Below are 27,088 nucleotides of genomic sequence, written 5' to 3' on the forward strand. Positions count from 1 at the left end.
CCCATACTTTTGTGTGTGTGTGTATGTGTATGTGTGTGTGAGGAAGAGTCCCTCTGAACTAACGTCTGTTGCCAATCTTCCTCTTTTTTTGCTTGAGGAAGATTAGCCCTGAGCTAACATCTGTGTCAGTCTTCCTCTATTTTGTACATAGGTGGCTGCCACAGGATGGCTTGACGAGTGGTGTAGGTCTGAACCTGTGAACCCAGGCTGCTGAAGCATAGTGTGCCAGACTTAACCACTATGCCACAGGGCTGGGCTTTTCTTTTCTTTTTCTTTTTCTTTTTTTTTTTTTTTGAGGAAGATTAGCCCTGAGCTAACATCTGCTTCCAATCCTCCTCTTTTTGTTGAGGAAGACTGGCCCTGAGCTAACATCTGTGCCCATCCTCCTCTACTTTATATATGGGATGCCTGCCCCAGCATGGCTTGCCAAGCAGTGCCATGTCCACACCTGGGATCCGAACCAGTGAACCTTGGGCCGCCAAAGCAAAACATGCGAACTTGAACTGCTGCGCCACCAGGCCGGCCCCTCTTCTTTTCTTTTTTCTTTCTTTTTTTTTAATTAAGATTATGAGAGTTTACAAACTTGTGAAATTTCAGTTGTACATTATTGTTAGTCATGTTGTGGGTACACCACTTCACCCTTTGTGCCCTCCCTCCACTCCCCCCTTTCCCCTGGTAACCACCAATCAGTTCTCCTTGTCTATATGTTAACTTCCACCTATGAGTGGAGTCATATAGAGTTCGTCTATCTCTGTCTGGCTTATTTCACTTAACATAAGACCCTCAAGGTCCATCCATGTTGATGCGAATGGGACGATTTTGTCCTTTTTTATGGCTGAGTAGTATTCCATTGTGTATATATACCATATCTTCTTTATCCAATCATCAGTTGCTGGGCACTTAGGTTGGTTCCACGTCTTGCCTATTGTAAACAATGCTGCGATGAACATAGGGGTGCATGGGACTCTTGGAATTGCTGATTTCAGGTTCTTAGGATAGATACCCAGTAGTGGGATGGCTGGGTCGTAAGGTATTTCTATTTTTAACTTTTTGAGAAATCTTCATACTGTTTTCCATAGTGACTGCACCAGTTTGCATTCCCACCAACAGTGTATGAGGGTTCCTTTTTCTCCACAACCTCTCCAACATTTGTCGCTCTTGGTTTTGGATATTTTTGCCAATCTAACGGGTGTAAGGTGATGTCTTAGTGTAGTTTGGATTTGCATTTCCCTGATGATTAGTGATGATGAGCATCTTTTCATGTGTCTGTTGGCCATCCTTATATCTTCTTTGGAGAAATGTCTGTTCATGTCCTCTGCCCATTTTTTGATCGGGTTGTTTGATTTTCTGTTGTTGAGCTGTGTGAGTTCTTTATATAGTATGGAGATTAACCCTTTGTCGGATAAGTAGCTTGTAAATATTTTTTCCCAATCAGTGGGCTGTTTTTTTGTTTCAATCGTGTTTTCCCTTGCCTTGAAGAAGCTCTTTAGTCTGATGAAGTCCCATTTGTTTATTCTGTCTATTGTTTCCCTCAACTGAGGAGTTACAGTGTCCGAAAAGATTCTTTTGAAACTGATGTCAAAGAGTGTGCTGCTGATATTCTCTTCTAGAAGACTTATTGTTTCAGGCCTAATCTTTAGGTCTTTGATCCGTTTTGAGTTTATTTTGGTGTGTGGTGAAAAAGAATGGTCAATTTTCAATCTTTTGCATGTGGCTGTTCAGTTTTCCCAGCACCATTTGTTAAAGAGACTTTCTTTTCTCCAATGTAGGCCCTCAGCTCCTTTGTTGAAGATTAGCTGTCCATAGATGTGTGGTTTTATTTCTGGGCTTTCAATTCTGTTCCGTTGATCTGTGCACCTGTTTTTGTACCAGTACCATGCTGTTTTGATTACTGTAGCTTTGTAGTATGTTTTGAAGTCAGGGATTGTGATGCCTCCCGTTTTGTTCTTTTTTCTCAGGATTGCTTTAGAAATTTGGGGTCTTTTGTTGCCCCATATGAATTTTAGGATTCTTTCTTCTAATTCTGTAAAGAATGTCATTGGGATTCTGATTGGGATGGCGTTGAATCTGTACATTGCTTTAGGTAGTATGGACATTTTAACTATGTTTATTCTTCCAATGCATGTGCGTGGAATGTCTTTCCATCTCTTTATGTCATCATCAATTTCTTTCAAGAAAGTCTTGTAGTTTTCATTGTATAAATCTTTCACTTCCTTGGTTAAATTTATCCCAAGGTATTTTATTCTTTTCGATGCGATTGTGAATGGGATTGAGTTCTTGAGTTCTTTTTATGTTAGTTCATTGTTAGTGTATAGAAATGCTACTGATTTATGTATGTTGATTTTATACCCTGCAACTTTGCTGTAGCTGTTGATTGTTTCTAGTAGTTTTCCTATGGATTCTTTTGGGGTTTTCTATATATAAGATCATGTCGTCTGCAAACAGTGAGAGTTTTACTTCTTCATTGCCTATTTGGATTCCTTTTATTTCTTTTTCCTGCTGAATTGCTCTGGCCAACACCTCCAGTACTATGTTGAATAGGAGTGGTGAAAGTGGGCACCCTTGTCTTGTTCCTGTTCTTGGAGGGATGGCTTTCAGTTTTTATCCATTGAGTATGATGTTGGCTGTGGGTTTGTCATATATGGCCTTTATTATGTTGAGGTGCTTTCCTTCTATACCCATTTTATTGAGGGTTTTTATCATAAATGGGTGTTGGATCTTGTCAAATGCTTTCTCTGTATCTGTTGAGATGATCGTGTGGGTTTTTTTTCTCATTTTGTTAATGTAGTGTATCACGTTGATTGACTTGCGGATGTTGAACCATCCCTGTGTCCCTGGTATAAATCCCACTTGATCCTGGTCTGTAGTCTTTTTGATGTATTGCTGTATTCTCTCTTCTTTTCTTTTTAAAAATCTTTTCTCCCCATCTCTGGGTTTAAGTCCTTTATGGTCTAACTCAAAATTTTACCTTTTAGTCCAATTAGAATTAATTTCCCAACCTACCTTATAGTGTTCTTTTATCTCTATAGTGTCTGGCAAGTTGTAAGTACTAATAAGTAGAGTGGAGTTAAAGGAGATGGAGTTGGGGCCATTGAAGAATTTTGATCAGATGGATTAAGGGTGAATGTCAAATTATCTGTGTTGATGACATAATGGGAAGGTAAGAAGTGGTCTAGGAAGGTAGTTTTGTGTTACAGTTAGCAGCTTTTAAATTTGAGTATTAGCAGTTTTTAGCTCTACTTAATGATGCCCTGGTGGTCTAGTGGTTAAGATTCAGCACTCTCACCACTGCAGCTTGGTTTCGTTTCCTGGTCAGGGAACCACACTACACATGTGTCGGTTGTAATACTGTGGTGGCTGTGTGTTGCTGTGATGCTGAAAGCTCTGCCATTGGTATTTTAAATACCAGCCAGGTCACCCATGCTGGACAGGTTTCAGTGGAGCTTCTAGACTAGACAGATTAGGAAGAAGGACCTGGCCACCAATTTCCAAAAAAAATTGGCCATGAAAACCCTGTGGGTAGCAGCGGAGCATTGTCTCATACAGCGCTGAAAGGTGAGAGGATGGTGCAATAAGACCAGGCAGGGTTCTGCTCTGCTCTACACAGGGTCACTAGGAGTTGGAATCAACTTGACAGCACTAACAACAAGAAAAATGGTGTATAATAACCCATTTCTTGCTTCCTTTTTCCTGGTTCTCTGACTGCTAGAAGCCAGGAGCTTGAAGAGGACCCTATAATTAGTGCCACCATCCAGAAGTTACATTTATATTTTGACTCATATAAAAGATTTGTTGTAGCATCTTCTGAGGCCTACATCAATGTTTGCCAAAACTGTTGGGAATAATAGCATAATTTCTCAAGTTTTAAAGGGTTTTTGTGATAAAGATTGATGCTACTGATACTTTTACAAGTTTATTTTTTAAATTACCATAAAAATATAAAGATCTTTTAAATATATGATGATTAATAGATATAATAGTAGTTAATATGTGATAGAAATTGTTTTACATATGTGATAGTTTGCTATACCCAAGAATGCCAGAAAGTTGTTAGAGATTACTCAGTGCTTGAAAGAATGGTTTTTCCTAATTTGAACAGTTAATGTAAGTCTTTATTTGATCTGTGTTTATAATTGTACAGATCCGTGGTCTCCTTTTTTTTATATATATATTTTTCCTTTTTCTCCAGCCCCCTGGTACATAGTTGTGTATTTTTAGTTTTGGGTCATTCTAGTTGTACCATGTGGGATGCCACCTCAGCATGGCTTGATGAGCAGTGCCATGTCCACGCCCAGGATTCGAACCAGCGAAACCCCGGGCCACCAAAGCAGAGTGTGCAAACTTTATCACTACGCCACAGGGCCGGCCCCCAGTTTCTCTTTTTTTAATGTTTAAACTTTATTGAGGTATAATTTACGTACCATAAAATTGACCTGTTTTAAGTGAAAATCAGTGATTTTTAGTAGATTTATCAAGTTATACAGCCATCACCACAATCCAGTTTGGGAACATTTCCATTACCCCAATAAGATCCCACCTTCTGGTTTACAGTTAATTCCCTATCCCAGCCCTAGGCGATTGCTAACCTGCTTTCTATCTCAGTTTTCTTGAGAATCTGGTGTCTGATACTTAGTTTTACTTTAAGTCCATTTGTTACCTTCTTTGGGAAAATACAAGGCATTTGGGATTTCAGCTGGGTGGAAATGTGTATGGGGCAGGTAGATAGATGTTCCAGGTTGAGTTGCTTGTGCTGTTCCTGCTGACAGAAATCTCTCTTCTTTTTTACCCTTAGTCTAGCTCAACTGTCTGAATGTAACATGTTTTTCATCAGTTGTACTTTTTATATTCCTATTTGTGTGTTTTGTTTTGCTGAGCAAGATTTGCCTTGAGCTAACATCCATTGCCTATCTTCCTCTTTTTTTACTTGAGGACGATCAGCCCTCAGCTAACTTCTTTGCCAGTCTTGCTCTATTTTATGTGGGTTGCCCCCACAGCGTGGCTGACGAGTGATGTCAGTCCACGCCCAGGATCCGAACCTGTGAACCCTGGGCCACCAAAGTGGAGCATGCCAAACTCAACGACTATGCCACGGGGCTGCCCCCTATACTTGTGTGTTTTTGAAGGCAAAGTGACTTAAAATAATAGAATAATAAAATGATAGGTGTTTATTTTCATAGTTCAGTTTTGTTGCTTTTTTAAAAATAACTTTATTGAATTCAGCGGCTTAAAGAATCCAATTCAGTGGTTTTTAGTATATTCAGAGTTATGCAACCATTACCACAAACTTTAGAACATTTTCATCACCCCCAAAAGAAACCTCATATCCATTAGCTGTCACTCCCCACCCCACCCCCACCCCCAACCCCAATCCTAGGGTACTTTCTGTCTATATAGATTTGCCTATTCTGGACATTTCATATAAATGAAGGCATACAATATGTAGTCATTTGTGTTGTGCTTCTTTCACATAGCATAGTGTTTTTAAGGTTCATACGTGTTGCAGCATGTACTTCACTCTTTTTATTACCAAATAATATTCTGTCATATGTTTGGATGTGTCACATTTTGCTTATCCATTCATCAGTTGACAGACATGTGGGTTTCCACCTTCAGGCTATTATGAATAATGCTGCTGTGAATGTTCAGGTAAAAGTAGTCTTGATTTTTTTTTAATTGAGGGATAATTTACATATAACAGAAAGCTCAAAATTATTTACAGCTCAATTTTTACCTAGGTGCTACCATCCAGATCAAGATAGGTATATATCATTTCTTTTGGCCTAGAACTTTTCCTTGAAACTTCTCAGTCAATACCTTTCCTCCTCTAGGTTACCATTATTCTAACTTCTGTTAAGTATAAATTAGAGTTGTCTGTCCTTGAACTTCATATAAATAGAATCACATGTTATGTACCCAAGTAGTTTGGCTTCTTTTTCTCAGAGTTCTCATGGATGTTTTTGAGATTTGTATTATTGCTTGATTCTGTAGGTTGGTTTAAATTTTTTTAAGTTACCACAGTTTGTCTGTTTATACATTGCACAGTTTGTTTATACATTGACATGTCAATGGGCAGGTATTATTGTGGACATAAAGCACTTATTTCTCTTGGATAATATAAGGGTGAAGTTGGTAGGTTATAAGGCAGGTATATGTCAGAAACTGCCAGTTTTCCAATTGCGTGGTTCTGTTTTATACATCTGCCAGCGCTATATGAATTCCTTTCTTTTTTTCACATCCTCACCAGCACTTTGGTGTATTGCCTGTGTTGTTTTGGGGTAGGACTGACTTGTCCACTTGTACTAATTCTTTGGTAATTTGCCTGCACATATTTGCTAATTTTGGGGGTGATTCACTCTTCCTCAAATGTGATAAGATATTTTCTCTTTTTTTTCCTTAACATTATTTATACTGTTGGGAGGAGCATGTAGAAGTTTTACGTTTTATCTACTTGATACTAAAGCTGTTTTATGGCTTTCAGCTTTTGGTGTCATGCTTAGGTTACCTCCACCAAGATAATAAAAATATTTACCTTGGTTTCCTTCAAGTACTCTTGTGGTTTTGTTTTTTATATTTAAACCTTAGGAAGTTAGAAATTGATAAAGCTCCTTTGTTAATGTAACATTTATCGAGTTCCTGTTGTACTGTAGGAAGATACAGTGAGTGACATGTGCTCACTTTTAACTCACGTGTAGCTATGTATGTGTCCAGCCAACTAAAACAGTGGTGGTTGTGGTGGTTTTTGTTGTTTTAACGTAACTCCTAAACATAAACCAACAACTTCGTTTGGGGTTCCAATCATAGAAAGCAGACTTTTTCAACTCCGAAGGAAAAACTGCAGTATTGGGACCTCAAAAGAGTGTTATATGTACCTGACCACATATGCTGTATTTTATGAGTGATTTAAGGAACTAGAGAGTAATTTGGTGATACTCAATTTATGCCTTACTGACTTTAGAACATACTGAGAAAGATGAGACTCTACTGTGTATGGATATATAAACAACATAAAATTTATGTCTTGATATTTGCTAAAATATTTTCCATATTTTATTTATTCCTTACAGCTATACTGTGAAGTAGATTTCGTTATACTAATTTTGTAATTAAGTCCTAGATTTGCTGAATCAACTTGCTCGAGTTAAAAATGTAGGAAGTGGCATCACCTGTATTTATAAACAGGACTATCTGATTCCAGCAGTCCATTCCAGGCATTCATCATTTGATGCAAGAGATAAGATATATACTGTACTATAAATGGCCTACAAAGTGCCATAGTAGTATGGATAGTAGTGTCCTTTGTGGACTCATTTGTCTACCCCTTAAATATAAATACGCTTTTTCACTCTACACTGCTCCTAGTTGATCTCAACTGCTTCCAAGGCTTTTTTTTATTCATTCAGTTATTCATTTAATAAATTTGTTGAATATCTTTTTTTCTTTTTTTAAAGACTGGCACCTGAGCTAACAACTGTTGCCAATCTTTTTTTTTTTATTCTTCTCCCCAAAGCCCCCCAGTACATAGTTGTGCACTCTGGTTGTGAGTGCCTCTGGCTGTACTACGTGGGACAATGCCTCAGCATGGCCCGATGAGCAGTGCGATGTCTGCACCCAGGATCCGAACCAGTGAAACCCTGGGCCACCAAAGCGGAGCTCGTGAACTTAACCGCTTGGCCGTGGGGCTGGCCCATGTTGAATATCTTAAATACCAAGCTTCATATGAGGAACTGGGTATACAAACAGTATAGTCTTTACTCTCAGATGTAAAGCCAGTCTACAAATATAATAATTACAAATGTGTAATAAGTGTTGTAAAGAAAAAACCCCGGAGAGGCCAGCCCCAAGGCCGAGTGGTTGGTTAAGTTCGCATGCTCTGCTTCAGCGGCCCAGGGTTCGCCAGTTCAGATCCTGGGCACGAACATACACACTGTTCATCAGGCCGTGCTGTGGCAGTGTCCCACATGGAATAACTAAAAGGACGTGCAGCTAGGATCTACAGCTATGTACTGGGGCTGTGGGGAGGGGGAAAAACAAGAGGAATATTGGCAACAGATGTTAGCTCAGGGCCAGTCTTCCTCACCAAAAAAACATACTTCAAAAAGAAAAAGAAAAAAAACCCCTGGGGATTGTGAGAGTAATAGGGAACCCTGCTTTAGCTTGAGTGATCAGTCAGGAAAAGCTTCTCTAAGGAAATCTTTAAGCTGAGACTCAAAGAATGTGAAGCTATGAACCGGTTAACTCTGGTGGAACATTGGAGAGAAGAGTGTTATAGTGAGAAAGTCACAGCATGTACAGAGACTCTGAAATGGGGTAATATGTTTGTTGTTGAAAGAACCTAAAGAAGGCTGGTAAGGTGGGGCAATAGGGGATGAGAAAGTTTCTTTAAATAAAGCTGAACAAATAGGCAGGGGCAAGATAATGCAGGGCCTTATAGGCTGTGGAAAATAGAGTAGAAAGTTGTTAAAAGGTTTGTTTGAAGGGGATTGGTTTACAATTTTAAAGATCATTGGCTGCTAAATGGAGAATGGTTGCCTGGGCAAATAGTTCCATTAAGAGAGATGATCGTCACTTGGACTAGCTTGGTGTTAATGGGAATGGAGAAAGTGGATATATTAATTATACAAGCATTTTTGGATATCAAATTAACAAGGCCTGATGTACTGAACTGGAATGAAAAAGAGAAGTGTTAAAGATGACATCCAGGTTTCAGACATGAATAACTGAGGATAATGATGAGAAATATTGGGGGAGGTGGTACAAGGAAGTGTAGAGTCACAACTTTTAGGTGAAAAGATGCTTTGAACATAGTAAGTCTCAGAAGTCTGAGATAATGAAGGTAGGGATGTTAAATAGGTCTGTTAGAGTGATCTGGATTGAAAATAACATATTTGATATATATGTAGTATTTAAAGACAGGGGTTGGATGAAATCAAGACATGGGGAGCAGAAAAGATGGCCTATGACTGAGTCTTGACACCAGGTTCTAGCATTTATAGATTATATAGGATGAGAAACCAGCAAGGAGCCCAAGAAGGGACCAGCGTGAGTGGGTATGAATTGCATAGACAGAAGGGTGTTTCAAGAAAGTAGTAGTGGTTAACTGTGTTCAGATCTATTTAGAGTACTGGAAAGGGCTAATACCTCCCCTTCATCCACCTAACTACTCCTGTTCAGGTCTTAAATTTAAGCTTTACTTCTGGGTTAGGGGATTCTCCTTTTGATTCTTCCATGGTGTCCTCTACCTCCATTATATTTTATTGCAATTACCTGTTTGATTAGCTTGTTCTCCTTCACTAAACTCTTAAGTTTCCACGAGGTCATGGAGCCTCATTGTTTCATTCACCCCTGTGTTCCCACTTCTTGGCATAGTATATTGCACCAGGAACACCTAAATAAATAAATTTTGGAGTGACTGAATAAAGTATCAATAATAAAGTAAAATAATAAACTCTAGGTTCTAATATGGAAGAGATTTTTTTTAGTATCCAAAAGGAAATTTGTCTGTTTCTAAGAATGTGTTTGTAGAATATTTGGGGAAAACAGTCTGTAAAGAGGAAACTAAAATAAAATCACTATTGTTCATTGAACATGTGCAGAAAAATACTAAAACTTGTGCTGGAAGGAGGGGATGACCTTATAGGTAGGTGATGGTTTTATCGAGGGAGAGGGAATGAAACAAAACATACAAGAAGGGATCTAACTGGAATGTTCAGTTCTTTTAAAAGAATCAGAAGCAAATATGACAAATTTAGGAATCATTAACTTTTTTGTACTGTTAATGTTAGTGATCCAGGTCCATAGTATAAAATTTGAAAAACAGAAAATGTATAGGGGCCAGCCTGGTGGCATAGCGGTTAAGTTTGCATGCTCCGCCTCGGTGGCCCGGGGTTTGCAGGTTCGGATCCCAGGCCTGGACCTATGCACTGCTTATCAAACCATGCTGTGGCAGATGTCCCACATACGGATGTTAGCTCAGGACTAATCTTCCTCAGCAAAAAAGGAGGAGGATTGGTCGTGGATATTAGCTCAGGGCTAATCTTCCCCCCACTAAAAAAAAAAAAGAAAAGAAAATGTATAAAGATCAGCTCCTCTATAATCTCATAACCCCAGAGATAACTATGTTAGCATTTTTAGTGTATTTCATTGTTTTCTGTATATATTGTATTACATCGTCATATAAATATATTTGTTAAATTATCATATTTGTATCCTACTTTTATTGTATGTTCAAAGCTATTGATTTTTAATTTTCTATTGAAATATAACATGCATACAGAAAAGTGATCATAAGGGTACAGTTGATTAATTTTCACAAACTGAACCCACTTATATAAAACAGCCATATTAAGAAATAAAATGTTATTAGCACCTTGGAAACCACTCCCAAGGCTGGTATAATTTTAATTGATTTAGTTTGTGCGTAGCCACTTAATAGAGCATCTCCCTGGAGAAATGTTGAGTTGGGGAAATAGGTATCGCAGAGGATATTGTTTCTGAGCTGCTACCACCAGTGTAGGGTAAGAATGCGAGTTGGGATGAATGGAAAGTGCAGTGGTATGCAGATAAATGCCAACATCCAAAGTGTTTTAGGAGTTGGGTTATAAAATTTTTTTGAGTTCATTATAGATGAGTGATAGGAAATAAGGCTGGGACCAGCTTGTGGAGAGCTTTTTGTCCTAGCCAAGTAGTGGAATAGAGTACTGAGAATATTTGCAGAAATTTAAGATGTGTTTTTTTGTTTGTAGGCACACAAGTCTCTGAATTTTGTTTCAACACTGCTTCAGATTACTATGTCGGAACAACTGGATTTACCTGTGAGACAGGCAGGCAAGTTTCCTGAATTATTTTCTTGAGTATATGTAAACATATTGTTTAAAAGATGCACAGTTGAATAGCCGAAGTATCTTGGGATGGCCCCTCAGTGATTTTCTTCTTTGAAAATTGGTTTGCCCTCATATGTTTACAACAAATAGAAAGTGCCTTGAAATTTGGTGGCAGAGTTTAAAGGAATGTGATGTTTCATTGAATTAAAAGAGAAGCTGGAAAGAGAAATTGATGGGGTTTATTAAAAGATTCTATGTATTCCCTGCTTCCCTGCCTGATGGATGATTCTAACCTACAAACTTAGGTGTTTATGCAGTTTTTCCTTACTGCTGTTTGCTTTTACAGTTGCATTTTAACCATTTAAAAAGTACTATATCTTAGTTCTGGTTTCAACAAGATATTGAGCAATTCCCTCAGTATCAAAGTCTCTGAAAATGTGGCATACTACTTCTTGTGTTCTCTCTTAGTCTTCAAAATATTGGTATATCTACATGGTTTTGTCTTAGAGGCTTCATTCAGAAAACTGATTTGGTAAAATTAATCTAAATAGCTTTCCTACAGAAAACAAGATGAAAAGTGTTATGAATAAATGTGACATAAAAAAGTCTTAACAGTTTTGTTTGTAGTGTGTTTATTTGCAGAGTTCTTAGGCTATATGTTTAATAACTTCGTGGGTGATTACTGTAGTTGAGTATTAAACTTGTGTTTTGATTATCAACTTTTAAAGTAATAGAATACAGTATTTTGTTTTTAAAAGGATAGCTTTACTAATAACAATGGTTGCTCTGAAAGAAATAAATTGAGAAAAAAAAAAAGAAATAAATTGAGGTGTGGACACTTATGAGGGATATTCACAGTGCTATCACAGTAAATACTCTTTTGTCAAACTGATCTATATTTTAGGTGTTATCTATTTGAAAAATATGATAACACAGTATTGGCCCGATCGGGAAACAGCACCAGGGGATATATCCCCTTATACTATTCCTGAAGAAGATCGACATTGTATTCGAGAAAATATTGTAGAAGCCATTATCCACTCTCCTGAACTTATCAGGTATATTTTATACTTTATATATTTTATAATATAAAAGGTATATTTTAAACTTACCCATTGTTGCAGTATATAATTTGCAGGGGTTTTTGCAGGGTTGAGGGGATAAAGGAGGTCTTTTCAGAACATTCAAACCTGTCATTTTTGTAGCAGAAAACTTAACACATGCTGTTACAGGAGAATTCCTTTTTGTTTTATTCTTACTGCAATTGAATTTTTTATTTATAAAACCAAAAACTTTTAAACTTCATGTAAAACTTGGGAAACATACTGTGATCAGATGAAAGGGGGTAAAGAAAACTATAGAATGCTGTCATATACTTTATGTTGTATAGTCTTTTGATATTTGAAAACTCTTTATATGATTTTGCAGATCATTTTTAATGAGAATAGTTGATGTTCTAAATGAAACTTGTCAGTTGATGATAGAGGTGAAAAGTAAGAAAAATAAAATCACCTGCATTTGAAACATTTGTTGGATTTCTTTTAAATCAGTAGGAACAAATAGTTTTTGCTCAGTGAATTATTTTGTCTAAATAACCATTTTGTTTTTATGAGTTAGCAAAATTTTATCTAGGTAGCATTTCTTCCTCCTCATTGTTTATTTTTTACTTTCAGGGTACAACTTACTACTTGCATTCATCATATCATCAAACATGATTATCCAAGCCGCTGGACTGCTATTGTGGACAAAATTGGCTTTTATCTTCAGTCTGATAACAGTGCTTGTTGGCTAGGAATTCTTCTTTGCCTTTATCAGCTTGTGAAAAATTATGAGTAAGTGTCTCTCAATTCCTCTAGAGTTTTGAGAAGTAGGAAAAGTTCAGAAAATTCAAGCTAATTTATTTGAACGTCTAAAATTACATTTGGTATATATATTAAAATTAGCTAATTCTATGTAGATTTTAATTGGTTTTTTTTTGGAAATAGCATTCTTATTTTAATTCTACAAGCTCTTCGGTTTATTCACCTAAGTAACTCCTTGTCCCCTTCTTTCTTAATCATTATCTGTTTTCCTATTCAAAAACTGAGTTATATCTAATTCCTCATTATGGGCTCCTCAGCATGTGCTGATAAAAGGGCTAAAGATAAGTTTGTTTTTTTTTTAATGTGAAGGGGATCAGAGTACATTGAATATTAGAGCTCTTTATTACTTTTGGCTTTGTGTGAATTTTTATCTTAATTTGGGTTCTTGTTAAGTTTCAAGAACCTACCTCTGATTCTTTAATTGGAATTTCATATGATCATTTTTAATCATTGTGTTTTGAGGGATTCACAGTCACCTGTTTGAGTGCATATTTTAGCAAATTATAGTTCATGTAAGTAATTAGTATCAGTAAAAAAGATTTTAGGCAGAGGGATCATTTTTCGATCTGGGTTTAGGGATCAGAAAAAAAAAATCTAACCTTGCAAGTTGAGGTATAGCACTAAAAGTAGTAAGCCAGATGTTGAAGGGATATTCTCTTAAGTGTGTGGTGAAAGTAACAAAATTGGTAGGCACTTGAAAGTTTTGATATCAGAAAACTGAGGAAGGCGTGAGGAACACCTAACACCATGATGGTGGCTTTATTTCCAGTCCTAACAGCTACACAGATGCCATTGTGAGCCCTGTAATTGTGGGGCTGGTAGTTAGCCTCCGATATTCTTTTTGGGTCCCAACTCAAAGTAGCTGATGAACTGCTGCTTTTGTTCTGAGCAGGAGAGAAATATACCATTTACAGCATTGGTACTGGTGTTTTCTTGTGTTCCCACCAGCTACCCATCTTCCTGCTAAGGAATGTTCCAGCTGTTGCTCCAACCTCTGTCAGAGTGCCAGTTGTTGTAGTTCTGGTAAGTGAGTGACTAAATGAGAGAGAATAACAATGTTAAGCTGTCATTGTCATTAAGGAGGTTCAAGTCTCTCCTGTCCTATAATCTTAGCAGGAGAGAACGTGACAGGGATTTTTTTAAATGGGAGACATAGGAGGCTGCTACAGTATTGGAATTCCAGTTCATTTTCAGCCAGTGTTCAATTGTGGAGCACAAGGTGTTCACAAGGGATCTGTGTGGACTGAAGCAGTGCTAAGAAAATTCATGGAGAAATTGGAAGTTGTGGCCCTCAGGAGCATAGATCCTCAGGAAATGATTGTCAGTTGAAGGAGCACAGAAGGAGCATTTGAAGAGGAAGGCTTGTCACACCGGAGTAGTATGAACAAAAAGAAAGGTACAGAGATGGAAATGAGACACTGTCTTTAGTGGGTAGTAAGGAGACCACTAAATGGTGTGGATGATTTCGCTTGAGAGGTTGGGGATAATTCTGGACTGGTAAATTGGGACCATGTTAAAGAGGGTTTTGAATGCCATCATGGAGAATTTGGATGTGATCTTTTAGATACTGATGAACCATTGAAGTTTTTGTTTGTTTGGTTTTGGTTTTTGTTGGTGAGGAAGATTGGCCCTGAGAAAACATCTGTTGCCAATCGTCCTCTTTTTGCCGCCAAAGCAGAGTGTGTGAACTTAACCACACCCGGCTGTCCCCCCTTCTTTTTTTTTTTTTAAACAGAAAAGCAGCGGGCTGGTATTTAAGGATTTCCTATGAGCCTGGCTCACCAGCTTGACACACTAACTTGTGGTAGTAGGCTTTTATTAGTGTCACATGTTCACGCTTTCAGGAACTTTCAGGTCTTATGGGATAGTAATTTCTTTCCTACCGTAAATTACTTTTATACTCATTAGCTTAGATTAGCAGCTAGTGTTACGCTGCTTGCAGTCTACTATTCAATGTAGAGAGGGAGGTAGAGAAGAATATCTAACATGGAATGGGTATTCAAACTCTCTTAATTTGTTGGATAAATGGAGAGAGGTGCATAAGATAGTTCTCAGCATTATTGTAAAAAGAGAATGTTATTGTAATTATCATCATTTGTATAATCAAATTGGAGAGTAAAAATGGCTTCCTTTTATAAATTATTTTTATTGACTCAAACATACAGATAACCTTTAAAAATGTATGCTAGGTGTAATTTATCAGCACATTAAAATAATATTTAAAATAATTAGTTAATTGTTTAATAGTTTCAATTATTATTAGTGTGGACATTTTTCGTGGTATTTTTTTATTCTTGGCAATTTACTTTGGTTCTCATTTCACCCAGGAGGAAAAAAGAATCTAGCCTTTTAAGAGTTTACCTTTACCTGTTAAAAATGTGCTCATATATTCAACTAAATACATTTTTCCCCTTCAAAAAGGTACCAGTAGATAAAATAAGTCTGGTAGGGAAAACCAATTTAAAGCAGTTTAGATAATCTCAACTAATCTACAACAATAAGCTGTGCCTTTTAGAATAATGACCTCTTAACCACTATAGTCTGTATTTTCCAAAGCTATTCTGCCTATTGACTCTAATAGTGGAAGCTGGAGTTCCTTTCGCATAGTTCTAAACTATAAATTTGATTATTTAATTTTTTTAAAAATAAACCACCAGACCTTTTAACAATACTGTTAAAATGCTAAGTCATCTATATTTGGAAATGTCTCAAGTAGGTCAGCAATTTTACCCCATTCTTGGAGCAAAATGTGATGCAGAATTCATAGTTTTTCAGATTTTAGGAAGGTAACAAGGTTCACATAATACATGTTATGTAGCAGTCCTATTGAAATCTGTACCAGCACCCAGTAGTCAAACACATTATTATATCTGCTATAAAATATGTGAATATTCATTCCAAATGGGATAAATTAAGATCATAAATAGCCTGTTGAGGTTGGGTTTTGTTCCCAAATGAGTTAGAAAAGAACTTCTGGTTTATAGTGCTTTTAGAAATAGAATATTTTCTGCTTTATAGATGCCACTTCTGTCTTAATGCTCTTGTTATGTGCATTACTTAAGGATGATGATATATAATCGATGTTATATCAATCAGCTGCTAATATTTAAAAGTCAAATCATTGTAGCTTCTCAGTTGTAACATATTCACAATTAGAGACAGCATAGTGAAGTGGTTGAGGGCAGACCCTGGATCTCTACTGCTGAAGTTCTTACCTATATGTGTCTGCTGGGAAAGATACTCAACTTCTCTGTGTCTCAGTTTCCTCAACTGTAGAAGTGAGGATACTAATGGGGCCTTAAAGATTATTGACCTCATAATAAATGCTCAGTAAATTTTAGATATCCTGTTATTATTTGAGGTTTTTCTCCAGTTGCTTTTGCTTGTAGTTTGGTTTCATAGTAGGTTTTTCTTTTTATAAGAATCTAAATTTGCTTAGGAGGTATTTGCTTATATGTGTGAACAAACAAGTAGTTTAAATTTATATCATATATATACATATGTATATATGTGTATATATTTATATAAAGTTGTGAAATAAACTCTTACAGAATTAGTTTGTATTCCTACCCAAAGGTACAAGAAACCAGAAGAACGGAATCCCTTGGTAGCAGCAATGCAGCATTTCCTGCCAGTTCTAAAGGACCGTTTTATCCAGCTTCTTTCTGATCAGTCTGATCAATCTGTCCTCATTCAGAAACAAATTTTCAAGATCTTCTATGCTCTTGTTCAGGTAATTTTTATAAAGCAGTTTATATATATAAAAAGGCAGTCTATCATTTGCCACATTAAAAAAGAATTTTAGCCTCTGAATAATAATTTCATTTGAAAATCTAGATTAAGTGGATGATTTGATAGTCAAATATAAATTGCCCAAATTATAAGTACATTAAAAGTCTAAGCACACTTCTCCAAATACATGAACATCTTTAATTATAAATGGTCAGTCTTAAGTTCTCTTATACTTTTCACCTTAAGAATTCACAAGTCTGAAAATCAGTTACTTGATTACAGTTTTCATCTAACACCTACTCTGATATGCCAAATATACATAGATTGTCCCAATAATTACAAAACCTATTCCTAAGCCTAACACAAAAATACTAATACTGTGGGCTTGACTGGCATACAGTAATGGACTTCTTCACTTTTGTTTATTGTTCTAAATGTTCCTGAGATAAAATACCCACAGAAGAAATGATATTGTCAGGGCCCGCCCGGTGGTACAGTGGTTAAGTTCACACGTTCCACTTTGGCGGCCTGGGGTTCACTGGTTCGGATCCTGGGTGCGGACACAGCACCGTTTGGCAAGCCATGCTGTGGCAGGCATCCCACATATAAAGTAGAGGAAGATGGGCACAGATGTTAGCTCAGGGCCAGTTTTCCTCAACAAAAAGAGGAGGATTGGCAGCAGATGTTAGCTCAGGGCTAATCTTCCTCAAAAAAAAAAAAGGGTAATTTAAATAGACCTGTGACTTTACCTCCACTAAGGTTATAGCTGACTCATTCTGTTGTTTGGTTGGATTTTGTATGTCTTTGCCAGATCTTTAAAGACAATCTAGTGTCTCCCAGTCTTAACCTAAGGGCACTTTAATAAGTGATTTGCCTAGACAATATCTGTACTGTTTTCATTTTTTTTTACCTAACTGGTAGGATCACAACTATTAGATTAAAAATAAGTTCTTTTTATAAATTGTTCTAAGGCATAGGATAAAATATTTATTTCCCCAACTAGTTTTTTGAGACTAGCATACCCTGATATCAAAATATAGCCCTGTCTCACTTGTGAAAATAGATGTCCTAAAATCCTAAATAGGGTATTGATTGTATGAACCTAGTAAGAGATAGGATTTATCCCAGGAATGCAATAATGGGTCAACAGTGAGAAGTCACTTTTTCTCATTAACTCTTATATTACATGAAAAGAGAGACCTGTAGCCATCTTTAAGGATGCCAGATAAAGCATTGGATAAAATTTAATAACCATTCCTGCTTAGAAAAAAAAAAAAGCACAACTCTAAGAATCCTGGAATAGAAATTTCCTTAACTTGATGAAAGATGTTCATTAGAAATCCACAATAAAAATCACACTCTATGGTGAAAATAAGATATATTCCTAGTAATTTGAGAAAAAGATAAGGATGCCCACTGTAATTGCCACAATTCTCCATTGTGGATAACTAACCAAATCAGCCAGGTAAGAAATTTGCCTATGTACTAAAACAGGCATGTGGATTGAATGAAATACTTTTTGTAGGTTTTGTGAAGAGTAAAAGGAAGTGGGATTTTCTTTTGTAAGGATTTTAAAATATTGATTCTTGATTTTTAATTTAGTATACACTACCACTGGAGCTGATAAACCAACAGAACCTGACAGAATGGATAGAAATTTTAAAAACTGTTGTGAACAGGGATGTACCTAATGTAAGTCTTTATGTGTTCTCTTCTGTTACTAAACACAAACATTTAATTATCTTTTGAGAATTTTAACTGATATTTCCTGTCACATTTTTTATTAACTTATATAATTCATGATGTAAATTTTTCTAGGTAAAGAGAGACCATTTCATTTGTTTACATATGTTCATATACTAAGTAAAAAATTGTGCAGGGTTATTTCATGTATTATTGTTTAAGTGCTTGTATACATCTCTGTTTATTTCATCCTAATTGATCTCTTTCTTCTCAGTTTTTAATTCAGAGCTCATACATACATCACCTCACATAGTTACAAATTTTTTTTTCTTGTGATGAGAACTTTGAAGATCTACTCTCTTATCAACCTTTGAATATACATTACAGTATTGTTAAATAGTCACCATCCTGTACAGTACATTCCCAGAACTTATTTATAACTGGAAGTTGTACCTTTTGACCCACCTTCCTAAACTTACTATGGTAATCATTTCACAGTATATACATATATCAGATCATTGTATTGTATACCTTAAACGAATACAATGTTATACAGTCATGAGCCCCATAATGAAAGACTGCATATGTGATAGTGGTCCCCTAAGATTAGTACCATATCGGGGCCGGCCTGGTGTAGTGGTTAAGTTCAGGGGCTCTGCTTCTGTGGCCTGGGGTTCGTGGGTTTGGATCCCAGGCGTGAACCTACATACTGCTTATCAAGCCATGCCGTGGCAGTGTTCCACATACAAAATAGAGGAAGATTGGCACAGATGTTAGCTCAGGGCCAGTCTTCCTAACCAGAAAGAAAAGATTAGCATGATATAGTGTGGTATGTAGTAGGCTATACCTACTACTATATGTGTATGTTTGTGTAAGTATACTCTATAATGTTTGCACAATGATGAAATTGCCTAAAGATACATCTCTCAGAACGTACCCTGTTGTTAAGCGATGCATGACTGTATCAGTTATGTCAAAAAAAAAAAAACCCCAAAAAGAGCCCGAGCCCCTTGTTAGATATTCTAATAATTTGTCAGACACCCATAACAGGAGAAGAGTTTGACTAGCAAGTTGGTCGAACTTTGTAGTTAGTTATATTACTTGTTTTTCTAAATAACTTTATAGAGCTATAACTCACATACAATAAAAATTCCCCCTTTCAAAGTGTAAAATTCAGTGATTTTTAATATATACAGAATTGTCCAACTATGTTATTTTTTTTTATATTTAATCACAGTTTTTAAAATAATTGCAATTTTTCTTTATAGTTTTCTAGAGAGGTAGGGAAATTTACAAATCCTGAATACCTAGTGTGTTTTAAGTGCTTTTACATACTGTACTTACTTAATCCTCAAAATCCCTCTGAATTTATTTTAAACAGAGTCATGGAAGGGTTACGTAATTTATCCAACATAATTTTATTGGTGGAATAAGTGAGGCCAACCTCCTGTTTTGTAGTTTATTGCTCAAATTTTTATTTTAAAAAAACAATGCAAAAGAAATAAATGGGACATTTCTCCTACTCCATAGGAAATTAGTTTGGTGTGTATTTTTCTGTACACATTTAATAGGTACAAAGTGTAACTTCAAAAGTTTTATATATGTTTTCTGTACCTTTTTGGTATAATTTATCATAAACATGCACATCTTATAAGTAACAGTTCAATGAGTTATGACAGTTACACGCACCTATGTAACTATCACCTCGAATGTTTGCTTGTGGCTGGTTCTAATCATCCCTACCATCACCATTCTCATTTCTAGCACCATAGGTCAGTTTTGCCTATTCTAGAACTTAATATAAGAGTAACTTTTTGTATCTAGCTTCTTTTCCTTAATATATTTATGAGATGTATTCACGTTGTGTAGTGGTAGTTCCATTTTACTGCCAAGAAGTATCCCTTTTCATGGATATACTATAGTTTATTTATCCATTCTCAAGTTAATGGACAGCTGGGTAGTTTCAGGATTTTAGCAGTACAGATAAAGCTGCTACAACTGTTCTTACATGAGTCTTTTTGTGATCACATATTTTCATTTTTCTTGAGTAAATACCAAAGAATGGAATTGGGTCATAGGGTAGGTGTATGTTTAGCTTTGTTAAGTAACTTGTAAAAGGATTTCCAAAGTAGTACCATTGCTCTCACTGGTAACGTATGGGAGTTTAAGTTGCTCCACAGTTTCACTTCCCAATTGTAACTTTAAAACATGTCATGCACGTCTTAGGTCAATATATAATCATCCAATCCATTCTTTTTAATGGTTGTGTAGTAGTCTTTTATGGTGTTCCATAATTAACCATTAATGAGTGGTTGGGTTCTTGGCAGTTTTTCACTATTCCAAATAGTTTTGTAAGTGAATATTCTCATACATATATCTTTGTGTATTTATACTAATATTGCTGAAACTAGGTTTCTGAAATGGAGTTTCTCATGCCCCTTTGATTTGAATTATACTAGTTTTGATTAAGCTACTTGCCGTGGCCTTGACTAAAATGTGTGGGTCTTTTATAAGAATTTTAAAAAGCATATCCCTTGTGATCAAGTAGTGAAGTAGTGAAAATGCCTTTTATATTTAATGAGGGTTAGTACTTTTCCGAATCTAGCCTTTTATTATGAAAGGCCAACACTGGAGGAGCATTCATGTTTTTGTGAATCTGTTCTCACCTCATGCTGTTTCTCTTAGATTATATCATCTCTTACTATCATTAAATAAATGTCTCTTTAAAGGAAACACTTCAAGTTGAAGAAGATGATAGACCTGAGTTACCGTGGTGGAAATGTAAGAAGTGGGCTTTACATATCTTAGCAAGGCTTTTTGAAAGGTAAGCCCCTCTCCATACATGATGATTTAAGTTTCTTTTCTTCAAGGTTTTGGGTTTATAAGTGCTATTATAGGGCATTAAGAAACGATGGACATTTTAATGTTCTTTTAGATACGGAAGCCCTGGCAATGTATCCAAGGAGTATAACGAATTTGCCGAAGTATTTCTGAAGGCCTTTGCTGTTGGTGTCCAGCAAGTAAGTCTTAAGATAATTTTTCTAAGTAGAAATATGGTATTATAGGTTAATTTCTGTCTTGCTTATTTCTAGTTTTTTCAGTACCCAACGACTGCATGAAGCAATTTTTAACATTTTGAACTCTGTAAGCAGTTCTCAAACATTTTTGGTCCCAGGACCTCCTTACATTCTTAAATTATTGAGAACCCCAACAAGCTTCCATTTATGTGGGTTAACCTAGTGATATTTACTATATTAGAAATTAAAACAAAATTTAGCAGTATTAATTTAAAAATAATATCAAACCTATTATGTATAAACATAGAATGCATGTTTTTTGTTAGAAGTAACTATTTTCCAAAGTGAAAATTTTTTAGAAGAGGAGATGGCAGTTATAACATTTTTACTATCTTTAATGTCTGGCTTAATAATAGGCAGCTGTATACTCATTTACCTCTGTATTCAGTCTGTTTTAATTTGTTTTGGTGGATGTAAATAAAAACAGTTTGGCCTCAGAGATAAGAAGGGGGAAAAGGAAAGACTGTTTTAATAGACTTTTTCACGTAATTATGGAAATTCTTTGATATCACACCAAAATTTGACAATGGTAGTTTCTTAAAGGTTAATTGCAGTGTCAAGTTTGAAACTGTAATAACGAACATTTCATAGTCTGTCACATTAACACCCATTGGTCTACATTGCACATTAAATGGGTCTTTTATCCATATATGATTTTGTAACATCCTGCACTGGTCATTTGGGAAATGTTGACTCATTGAGTTAATGCAGATTTTCCAAATGTTAATATATTTCATTATGCAATTTTTAAAAATCACTTTTGTTAATATCACCACTGAGCTCATAAGAAATACTTTAAGTATTGAAAAGTTTTCAAGTGGATCTAAGGTGGTGGGTCTAGGATCTTGAGAATTCACCAGAAGTTTTACCACCATTTCTTTTGTAACATTGTACAAGCGTCAACACAGTAAAAAGGGCAAATAACATCTTAGCATTATTATGAAAATAGCTTTGACCTGGCAGACCCTCTTGAGAGGTCTGTCGACCACATTTGACAATCGCTGTTCTGGAATAGCAAGTAGAATTTGAACTCTTGGCAGACATTAAATAGGTAGGTGAATGGTTTGGGTAAGATTTTCCTAGAAGGTGACTTTAACAAAATAGGGCTGTCTCAGAATATTGTCGTATATTCAGTAAGTGGTATATGTTTTCCTCTTCTTTTTATACTTAATCAGAAACTAGTCCTTTGACACAGTATTACTTCAGTTTGTTTACTTAAGTGGCTTGGGAATAAAAGGGTTCGCCAATACATAATTTTAAAAATTATTTTCTTTTTAAAAGAATATGGGTTGTTATTTTATAATGATGAGTGATGTTTTTGCTGGCTTATGAGTGGTTAAAATTTCTATTTAAACTTTGGTTTTTGATCAAAAATTTTTTTCAAAGGTTTTATTGAAGGTGTTGTATCAGTACAAGGAAAAGCAGTATATGGCTCCTCGAGTTTTACAACAGACATTAAATTATATTAATCAAGGAGTTTCTCATGCCCTCACCTGGAAGAATCTGAAGCCTCATATACAAGTAATAATTTTCTATCTGAAATGTTTTTCTAGAAAATATAATGGAAATAACATTAATTACCATAAAGGTTGAAAAAATCCATTTTTTGTTGACTTGTGTTACTTAGTCTAGTTCTGCTAATTGTTTTGAGAGTATAATAGAAAAATGAGATGTCACACCTTGGTATAAACTTTACAGAAGGTGTTCTGTGAATATTCAGATTATCTTTTAATCAAAAACTGTTATCTTAAAACTTGGCTTTAAGTTCTTACTGTTGGATTATGATTAGTTAACATTTTAGTCATGTAATTTGGAATAAGCAAAGGACTGTTTCACCAGATTAGGTTTGAGGATAATTGGTTTATATACTATTTCTATGAGTAATTTACTTGCTTTATTTAGAACTATGGGACTTGATGGACTAAAATCTCATACTGTACTTTCTCAGAATACTTAATTGCTACCTATGTACACGTATGTCTTGTTTTATAATTACTTGGTAAGAATATGTACACTAATAGTTGATCTGAGAATGCATTAAATGCATTACTAAAGTTTGATATTAAGCTTTAAAATACATATTATGGGGTTACTTTTGTTTTAGCACTTAAAAGAAATTTGAAGGTTTAAATTTGAAGGCTGACTTATGATTGTTACTTTCTTAACTTTTAAATTACAGGGCATTATCCAAGATGTTATTTTTCCATTGATGTGCTATACAGATGCTGATGAGGAACTTTGGCAGGAAGACCCTTATGAATATATACGCATGAAGTTTGGTGAGGAATTTTCACTTTTTTAGAAACAAAATGAGTCCATAATGAAGGTTGTATATAGTAAACCTAGAGGGTTTTAAGACCTCACCTTTGGTATTGAGAAATCTTTGTTGTTTTAATGTAATTTATCCATTGTTTAGACTTTTGGGGGGCTATTCATTAGTTACAGCATTTGATAACGATTATCTCATTTTTAGCAGACACAAATAACAATAGTGTTATTATGATTATTGGGTGTGCTTCTGGCACATGCCAAAACTTAGAAATTCAAGATTACACCTTAACACTTAAGTATCTAAACTACACTTTTGGATCCCATCAGTCATCATATGTGTGGGAATTGAGAAGACACCTACTGGAATTTGGAGTCACGTGGAGTATCTGCGTGGAACTAAAGAATATTAATTTGGCTAATGTTGAGTATTAGTCCTCCTTCCTACCAAAATCTTAAGTACTTTTAGTAGTTTGTACTTTTATGAACCTATTGTGAAAATTCTCACAGTAGTAGTGTTTTCTATGAAAGAAAATAATCATTAGGAGAAAGTGATGGATTAACATTTAATTTGAACAGAAAAGACATTTAGGAATGTCTTTTACAAAGTTTTATGGGGATCTGTGTTCATTTTCATACTCACCTTGAGTGAAGATTTAGCAAAATTTTAAGATCTTTTTTTTTTTTTACAGAGCATCATTGTTTGTACATTAGGTGAAAATGTTTGTTGAAGAAACTGGAATTACTGTTTTCTGTATTAATTTTAAATTTACTTTCTAGATGTGTTTGAAGATTTCATTTCTCCTACCACTGCTGCCCAGACACTTTTGTTTACAGCCTGTAGTAAGAGGAAAGAGGTAGGTTATTTATGTGTAGGTAACGTTTGCTTTAATGTTTAAAATTTGTTCAGATATACCTTCAGTTTTTAATGTTAGCCATGTAAGTCATTTTGTCATTAATATTTTTTAATGATTGTTGGGATATGCAGTAAAGTGTTACTTTTCTCTTTTAATCTAGGTACTACAAAAGACTATGGGATTCTGCTACCAGATTCTTACTGAACCAAATGCCGATCCTCGAAAAAAAGATGGAGCCCTGCATATGATTGGCTCTTTAGCCGAAATACTTCTGAAGGTATTTCTTCTTGTGTGTGTGTGTGTGCGCGCAAGTAGTTTATTTTAATAACAGCTTTACTGAGATACAATTCATTTGCCATACAGTTTGCCTATTTAAAGTGTGCACTTGGGTGGTTTTTCTTATATTCACAGAGTTGTGCAGCCACCACCTCTAATTCCAATACTTTTTCATCACCCCAAAAAGAAACCCTATTAGCAATCACTCCCCATTTTTCCCCAAACCTCCCAGCCCTAGGGTACCCCTGATCTGCTTTTTGTCTCCTCTATGGATTTGCATATTCTGGACATTTTATATAAGTGGAATGATATAACACATGCTCCTTTATCAATGCCTTCTTTCACTTAGCATAATATTTTCAAAGTATGTCCATGTTGTGGCACATGTGAGTACTTCGTTCCATTTTGTTGCCAAATAACATTCCATTCTATTTATCTACCACATTTTATTTATCCATTCATCACTTGATGGACTTTCGCATTGTTTCCACTTTTTGACTATTATGAACAGTGGAGCTACATACCTAAGAGTCAAATTTTTGGTCATATTTTAAGAAACTGCCAGATTGTTTCTAAAAATGGCCGTACCATTTTATTTTATTTTTGTGGGTGTGGTGAGGAAGATTGGCTCTGAGCTAACATCTGTGCGAATCTTCCTGTGTTTTATGTGGGATGCTACCACAGCGTGGCTTGACAAGCAGTGCTAGGTGTGCACCTGGGACCCGAACCTGCAAACCCTGGGCTGCTGAAGTGGAGCGCGTGAACTTAACCACTGTGCCACTGGGTTGGCCCCTGGCTATACCATTTTGTATTTCCACCAGCAGTGTATAAAGGTTCTGGTTTCTATGTCTTCGACAACACTTGTTACGTCTTTTTTTTATTATAACCATTCTAGTTGGTGTCAAATGGTATTTCGTGGTTTTGATTACATTTCCCTGATGGCTATTGATATTGAGAAACTTTTTATGTGCTTCTTGGCCTTCATGTATCTTCTTTGGAGAAATGTCCATTCACATCCTTTGTCCATTTTTTAATTGGATTGTCTTCATTGTTGAATTGTTAGAGTTTTTTATATATTCTAAATACTAGGCTGTTTTCATATATATGATTTGCAAGTATTTTCTGCTATTCTGTTATCTTTCTACTTGCTTAATGGTGTGCTTTGAAGTGCAGGTTTTGATATGATTTTGAAGAGTTGTCTGTTTTATATTTTCTTTTGCAGCTTGTGCTGAAGGTACTTATTTTTGTGTGTTATTTTCTTTTCATGTTGCAAGACAATTGTAAAATTGTGGGGTTTTTCCTTCTCAAAAAAATTGATCTTTAAGGAAATTTTGTAAACATCCATTTGCGGACTGGGAACATCAAGCTTTTCTGACACAAATTTTCTAGTAAAGAATGACTGAATGGATTAGAGTTATGTTTAGAAAATCACCTTGATTGTACACGTTGTGTCTCACTTCTGCATCAGTAAGATCTGAAATTTGTTTTCACGTTAAAATTAATAAATGGTAACTATTCAAAGTGTAAGCAAATGTTTAGTTGCAGTAACATCCATCTCCCAGAAGATATTGCTCCATGTGATGTTCCACTGATTTTGTCACTGTTAATTTGTGGGTATATTTTGTGTATCTTTCATCTTTTCTATACTTGTCTACCCATCCTTCTCTTAGTTTATAAAGTGTAAATTAAAGACAGTGATTATTTGTTGCATAGAAGGCTGGGGATCTTGAGTTCTCTTGGCACGTTGAGATTTTTTGTTTTAACTTTTTATTTTTAAATAATTTTAGACTTACAGAAAAACTGCAAAAATAGTTCCCATTATTCTCAAAACCAGGAAATTAATATTGATATGATACTGTTAACTAATCTACAGACCCCTTTTACACTTTATAAAATTTAGCACTATTAACGTTTTTTCTGGTCCATGATCCAGTCCAAGGTCCCACATTGCATTTAGTTCTCATATTCTTTAGTTTTGTGTTTATCAGTTGTTTTTTAAAGATTTTATTTTTCCTTTTTCTCCCCAAAGCCCCCCAGTACATAGTTGCATATTTTTAGTTGTGGGTCCTTCTAGTTGTGGCATGTGGGATGTCGCCTCAGCGTGGCTTGAGGAGCAGTGCCACGTCGGCTCCCAGGATTCGAACTTAACCACTCGGCCATGGGGCCAGCCCCCATTTATCAGTTTTTAATGTTGATTTAATATGTTATTCAAGGAACCCTTCTTAAAAGCTTGTTAGCATTTAGGAAATACCCTACTTTAAGATGCATGAGAGTATCTTTTTAGACATCCAGATTATTACTTTGAAGGCAGAGTGTTTCTCAAAGTATGTTATGTTCATTTAGAACCTTTCCAGAGATATTTTTTTATTATAAAAGTTTCATATGGTAGGGAATAAAATTAACCATACTTCCATTACTCAAACACCATTGCTGTTAAGATTTGGTTTAATTGCTTTCTAAACAAACAATGGAAAAAGGTTAAAAAAAATGTATGAAGTGGTTATGATGGTAAA

The 27,088-nt window shown here is 35.5% G+C and overlaps 1 protein-coding gene across 1 annotated transcript in view; it reads left to right on the plus strand.

The window, feature by feature from the left end:
* The window catches only part of IPO7 (importin 7), a 48,932-nt gene that overhangs the window by 8,261 nt on the left and 13,583 nt on the right, over positions 1-27,088 (plus strand). Inside the window, exons 2-12 of the mRNA XM_070491083.1 lie at positions 10,743-10,824; positions 11,725-11,878; positions 12,494-12,652; positions 16,259-16,415; positions 18,017-18,106; positions 20,827-20,921; positions 21,033-21,117; positions 22,561-22,695; positions 23,354-23,453; positions 24,223-24,299; positions 24,460-24,576. Of these exons, the coding sequence (XP_070347184.1) occupies positions 10,743-10,824; positions 11,725-11,878; positions 12,494-12,652; positions 16,259-16,415; positions 18,017-18,106; positions 20,827-20,921; positions 21,033-21,117; positions 22,561-22,695; positions 23,354-23,453; positions 24,223-24,299; positions 24,460-24,576 (1,251 nt within the window). The remainder of the gene's footprint in view (positions 1-10,742; positions 10,825-11,724; positions 11,879-12,493; positions 12,653-16,258; positions 16,416-18,016; positions 18,107-20,826; positions 20,922-21,032; positions 21,118-22,560; positions 22,696-23,353; positions 23,454-24,222; positions 24,300-24,459; positions 24,577-27,088) is intronic.

Source organism: Equus asinus, chromosome 20 (genome assembly GCF_041296235.1).
Source record: "Equus asinus isolate D_3611 breed Donkey chromosome 20, EquAss-T2T_v2, whole genome shotgun sequence".
Taxonomy (NCBI): domain Eukaryota; kingdom Metazoa; phylum Chordata; class Mammalia; order Perissodactyla; family Equidae; genus Equus; species Equus asinus.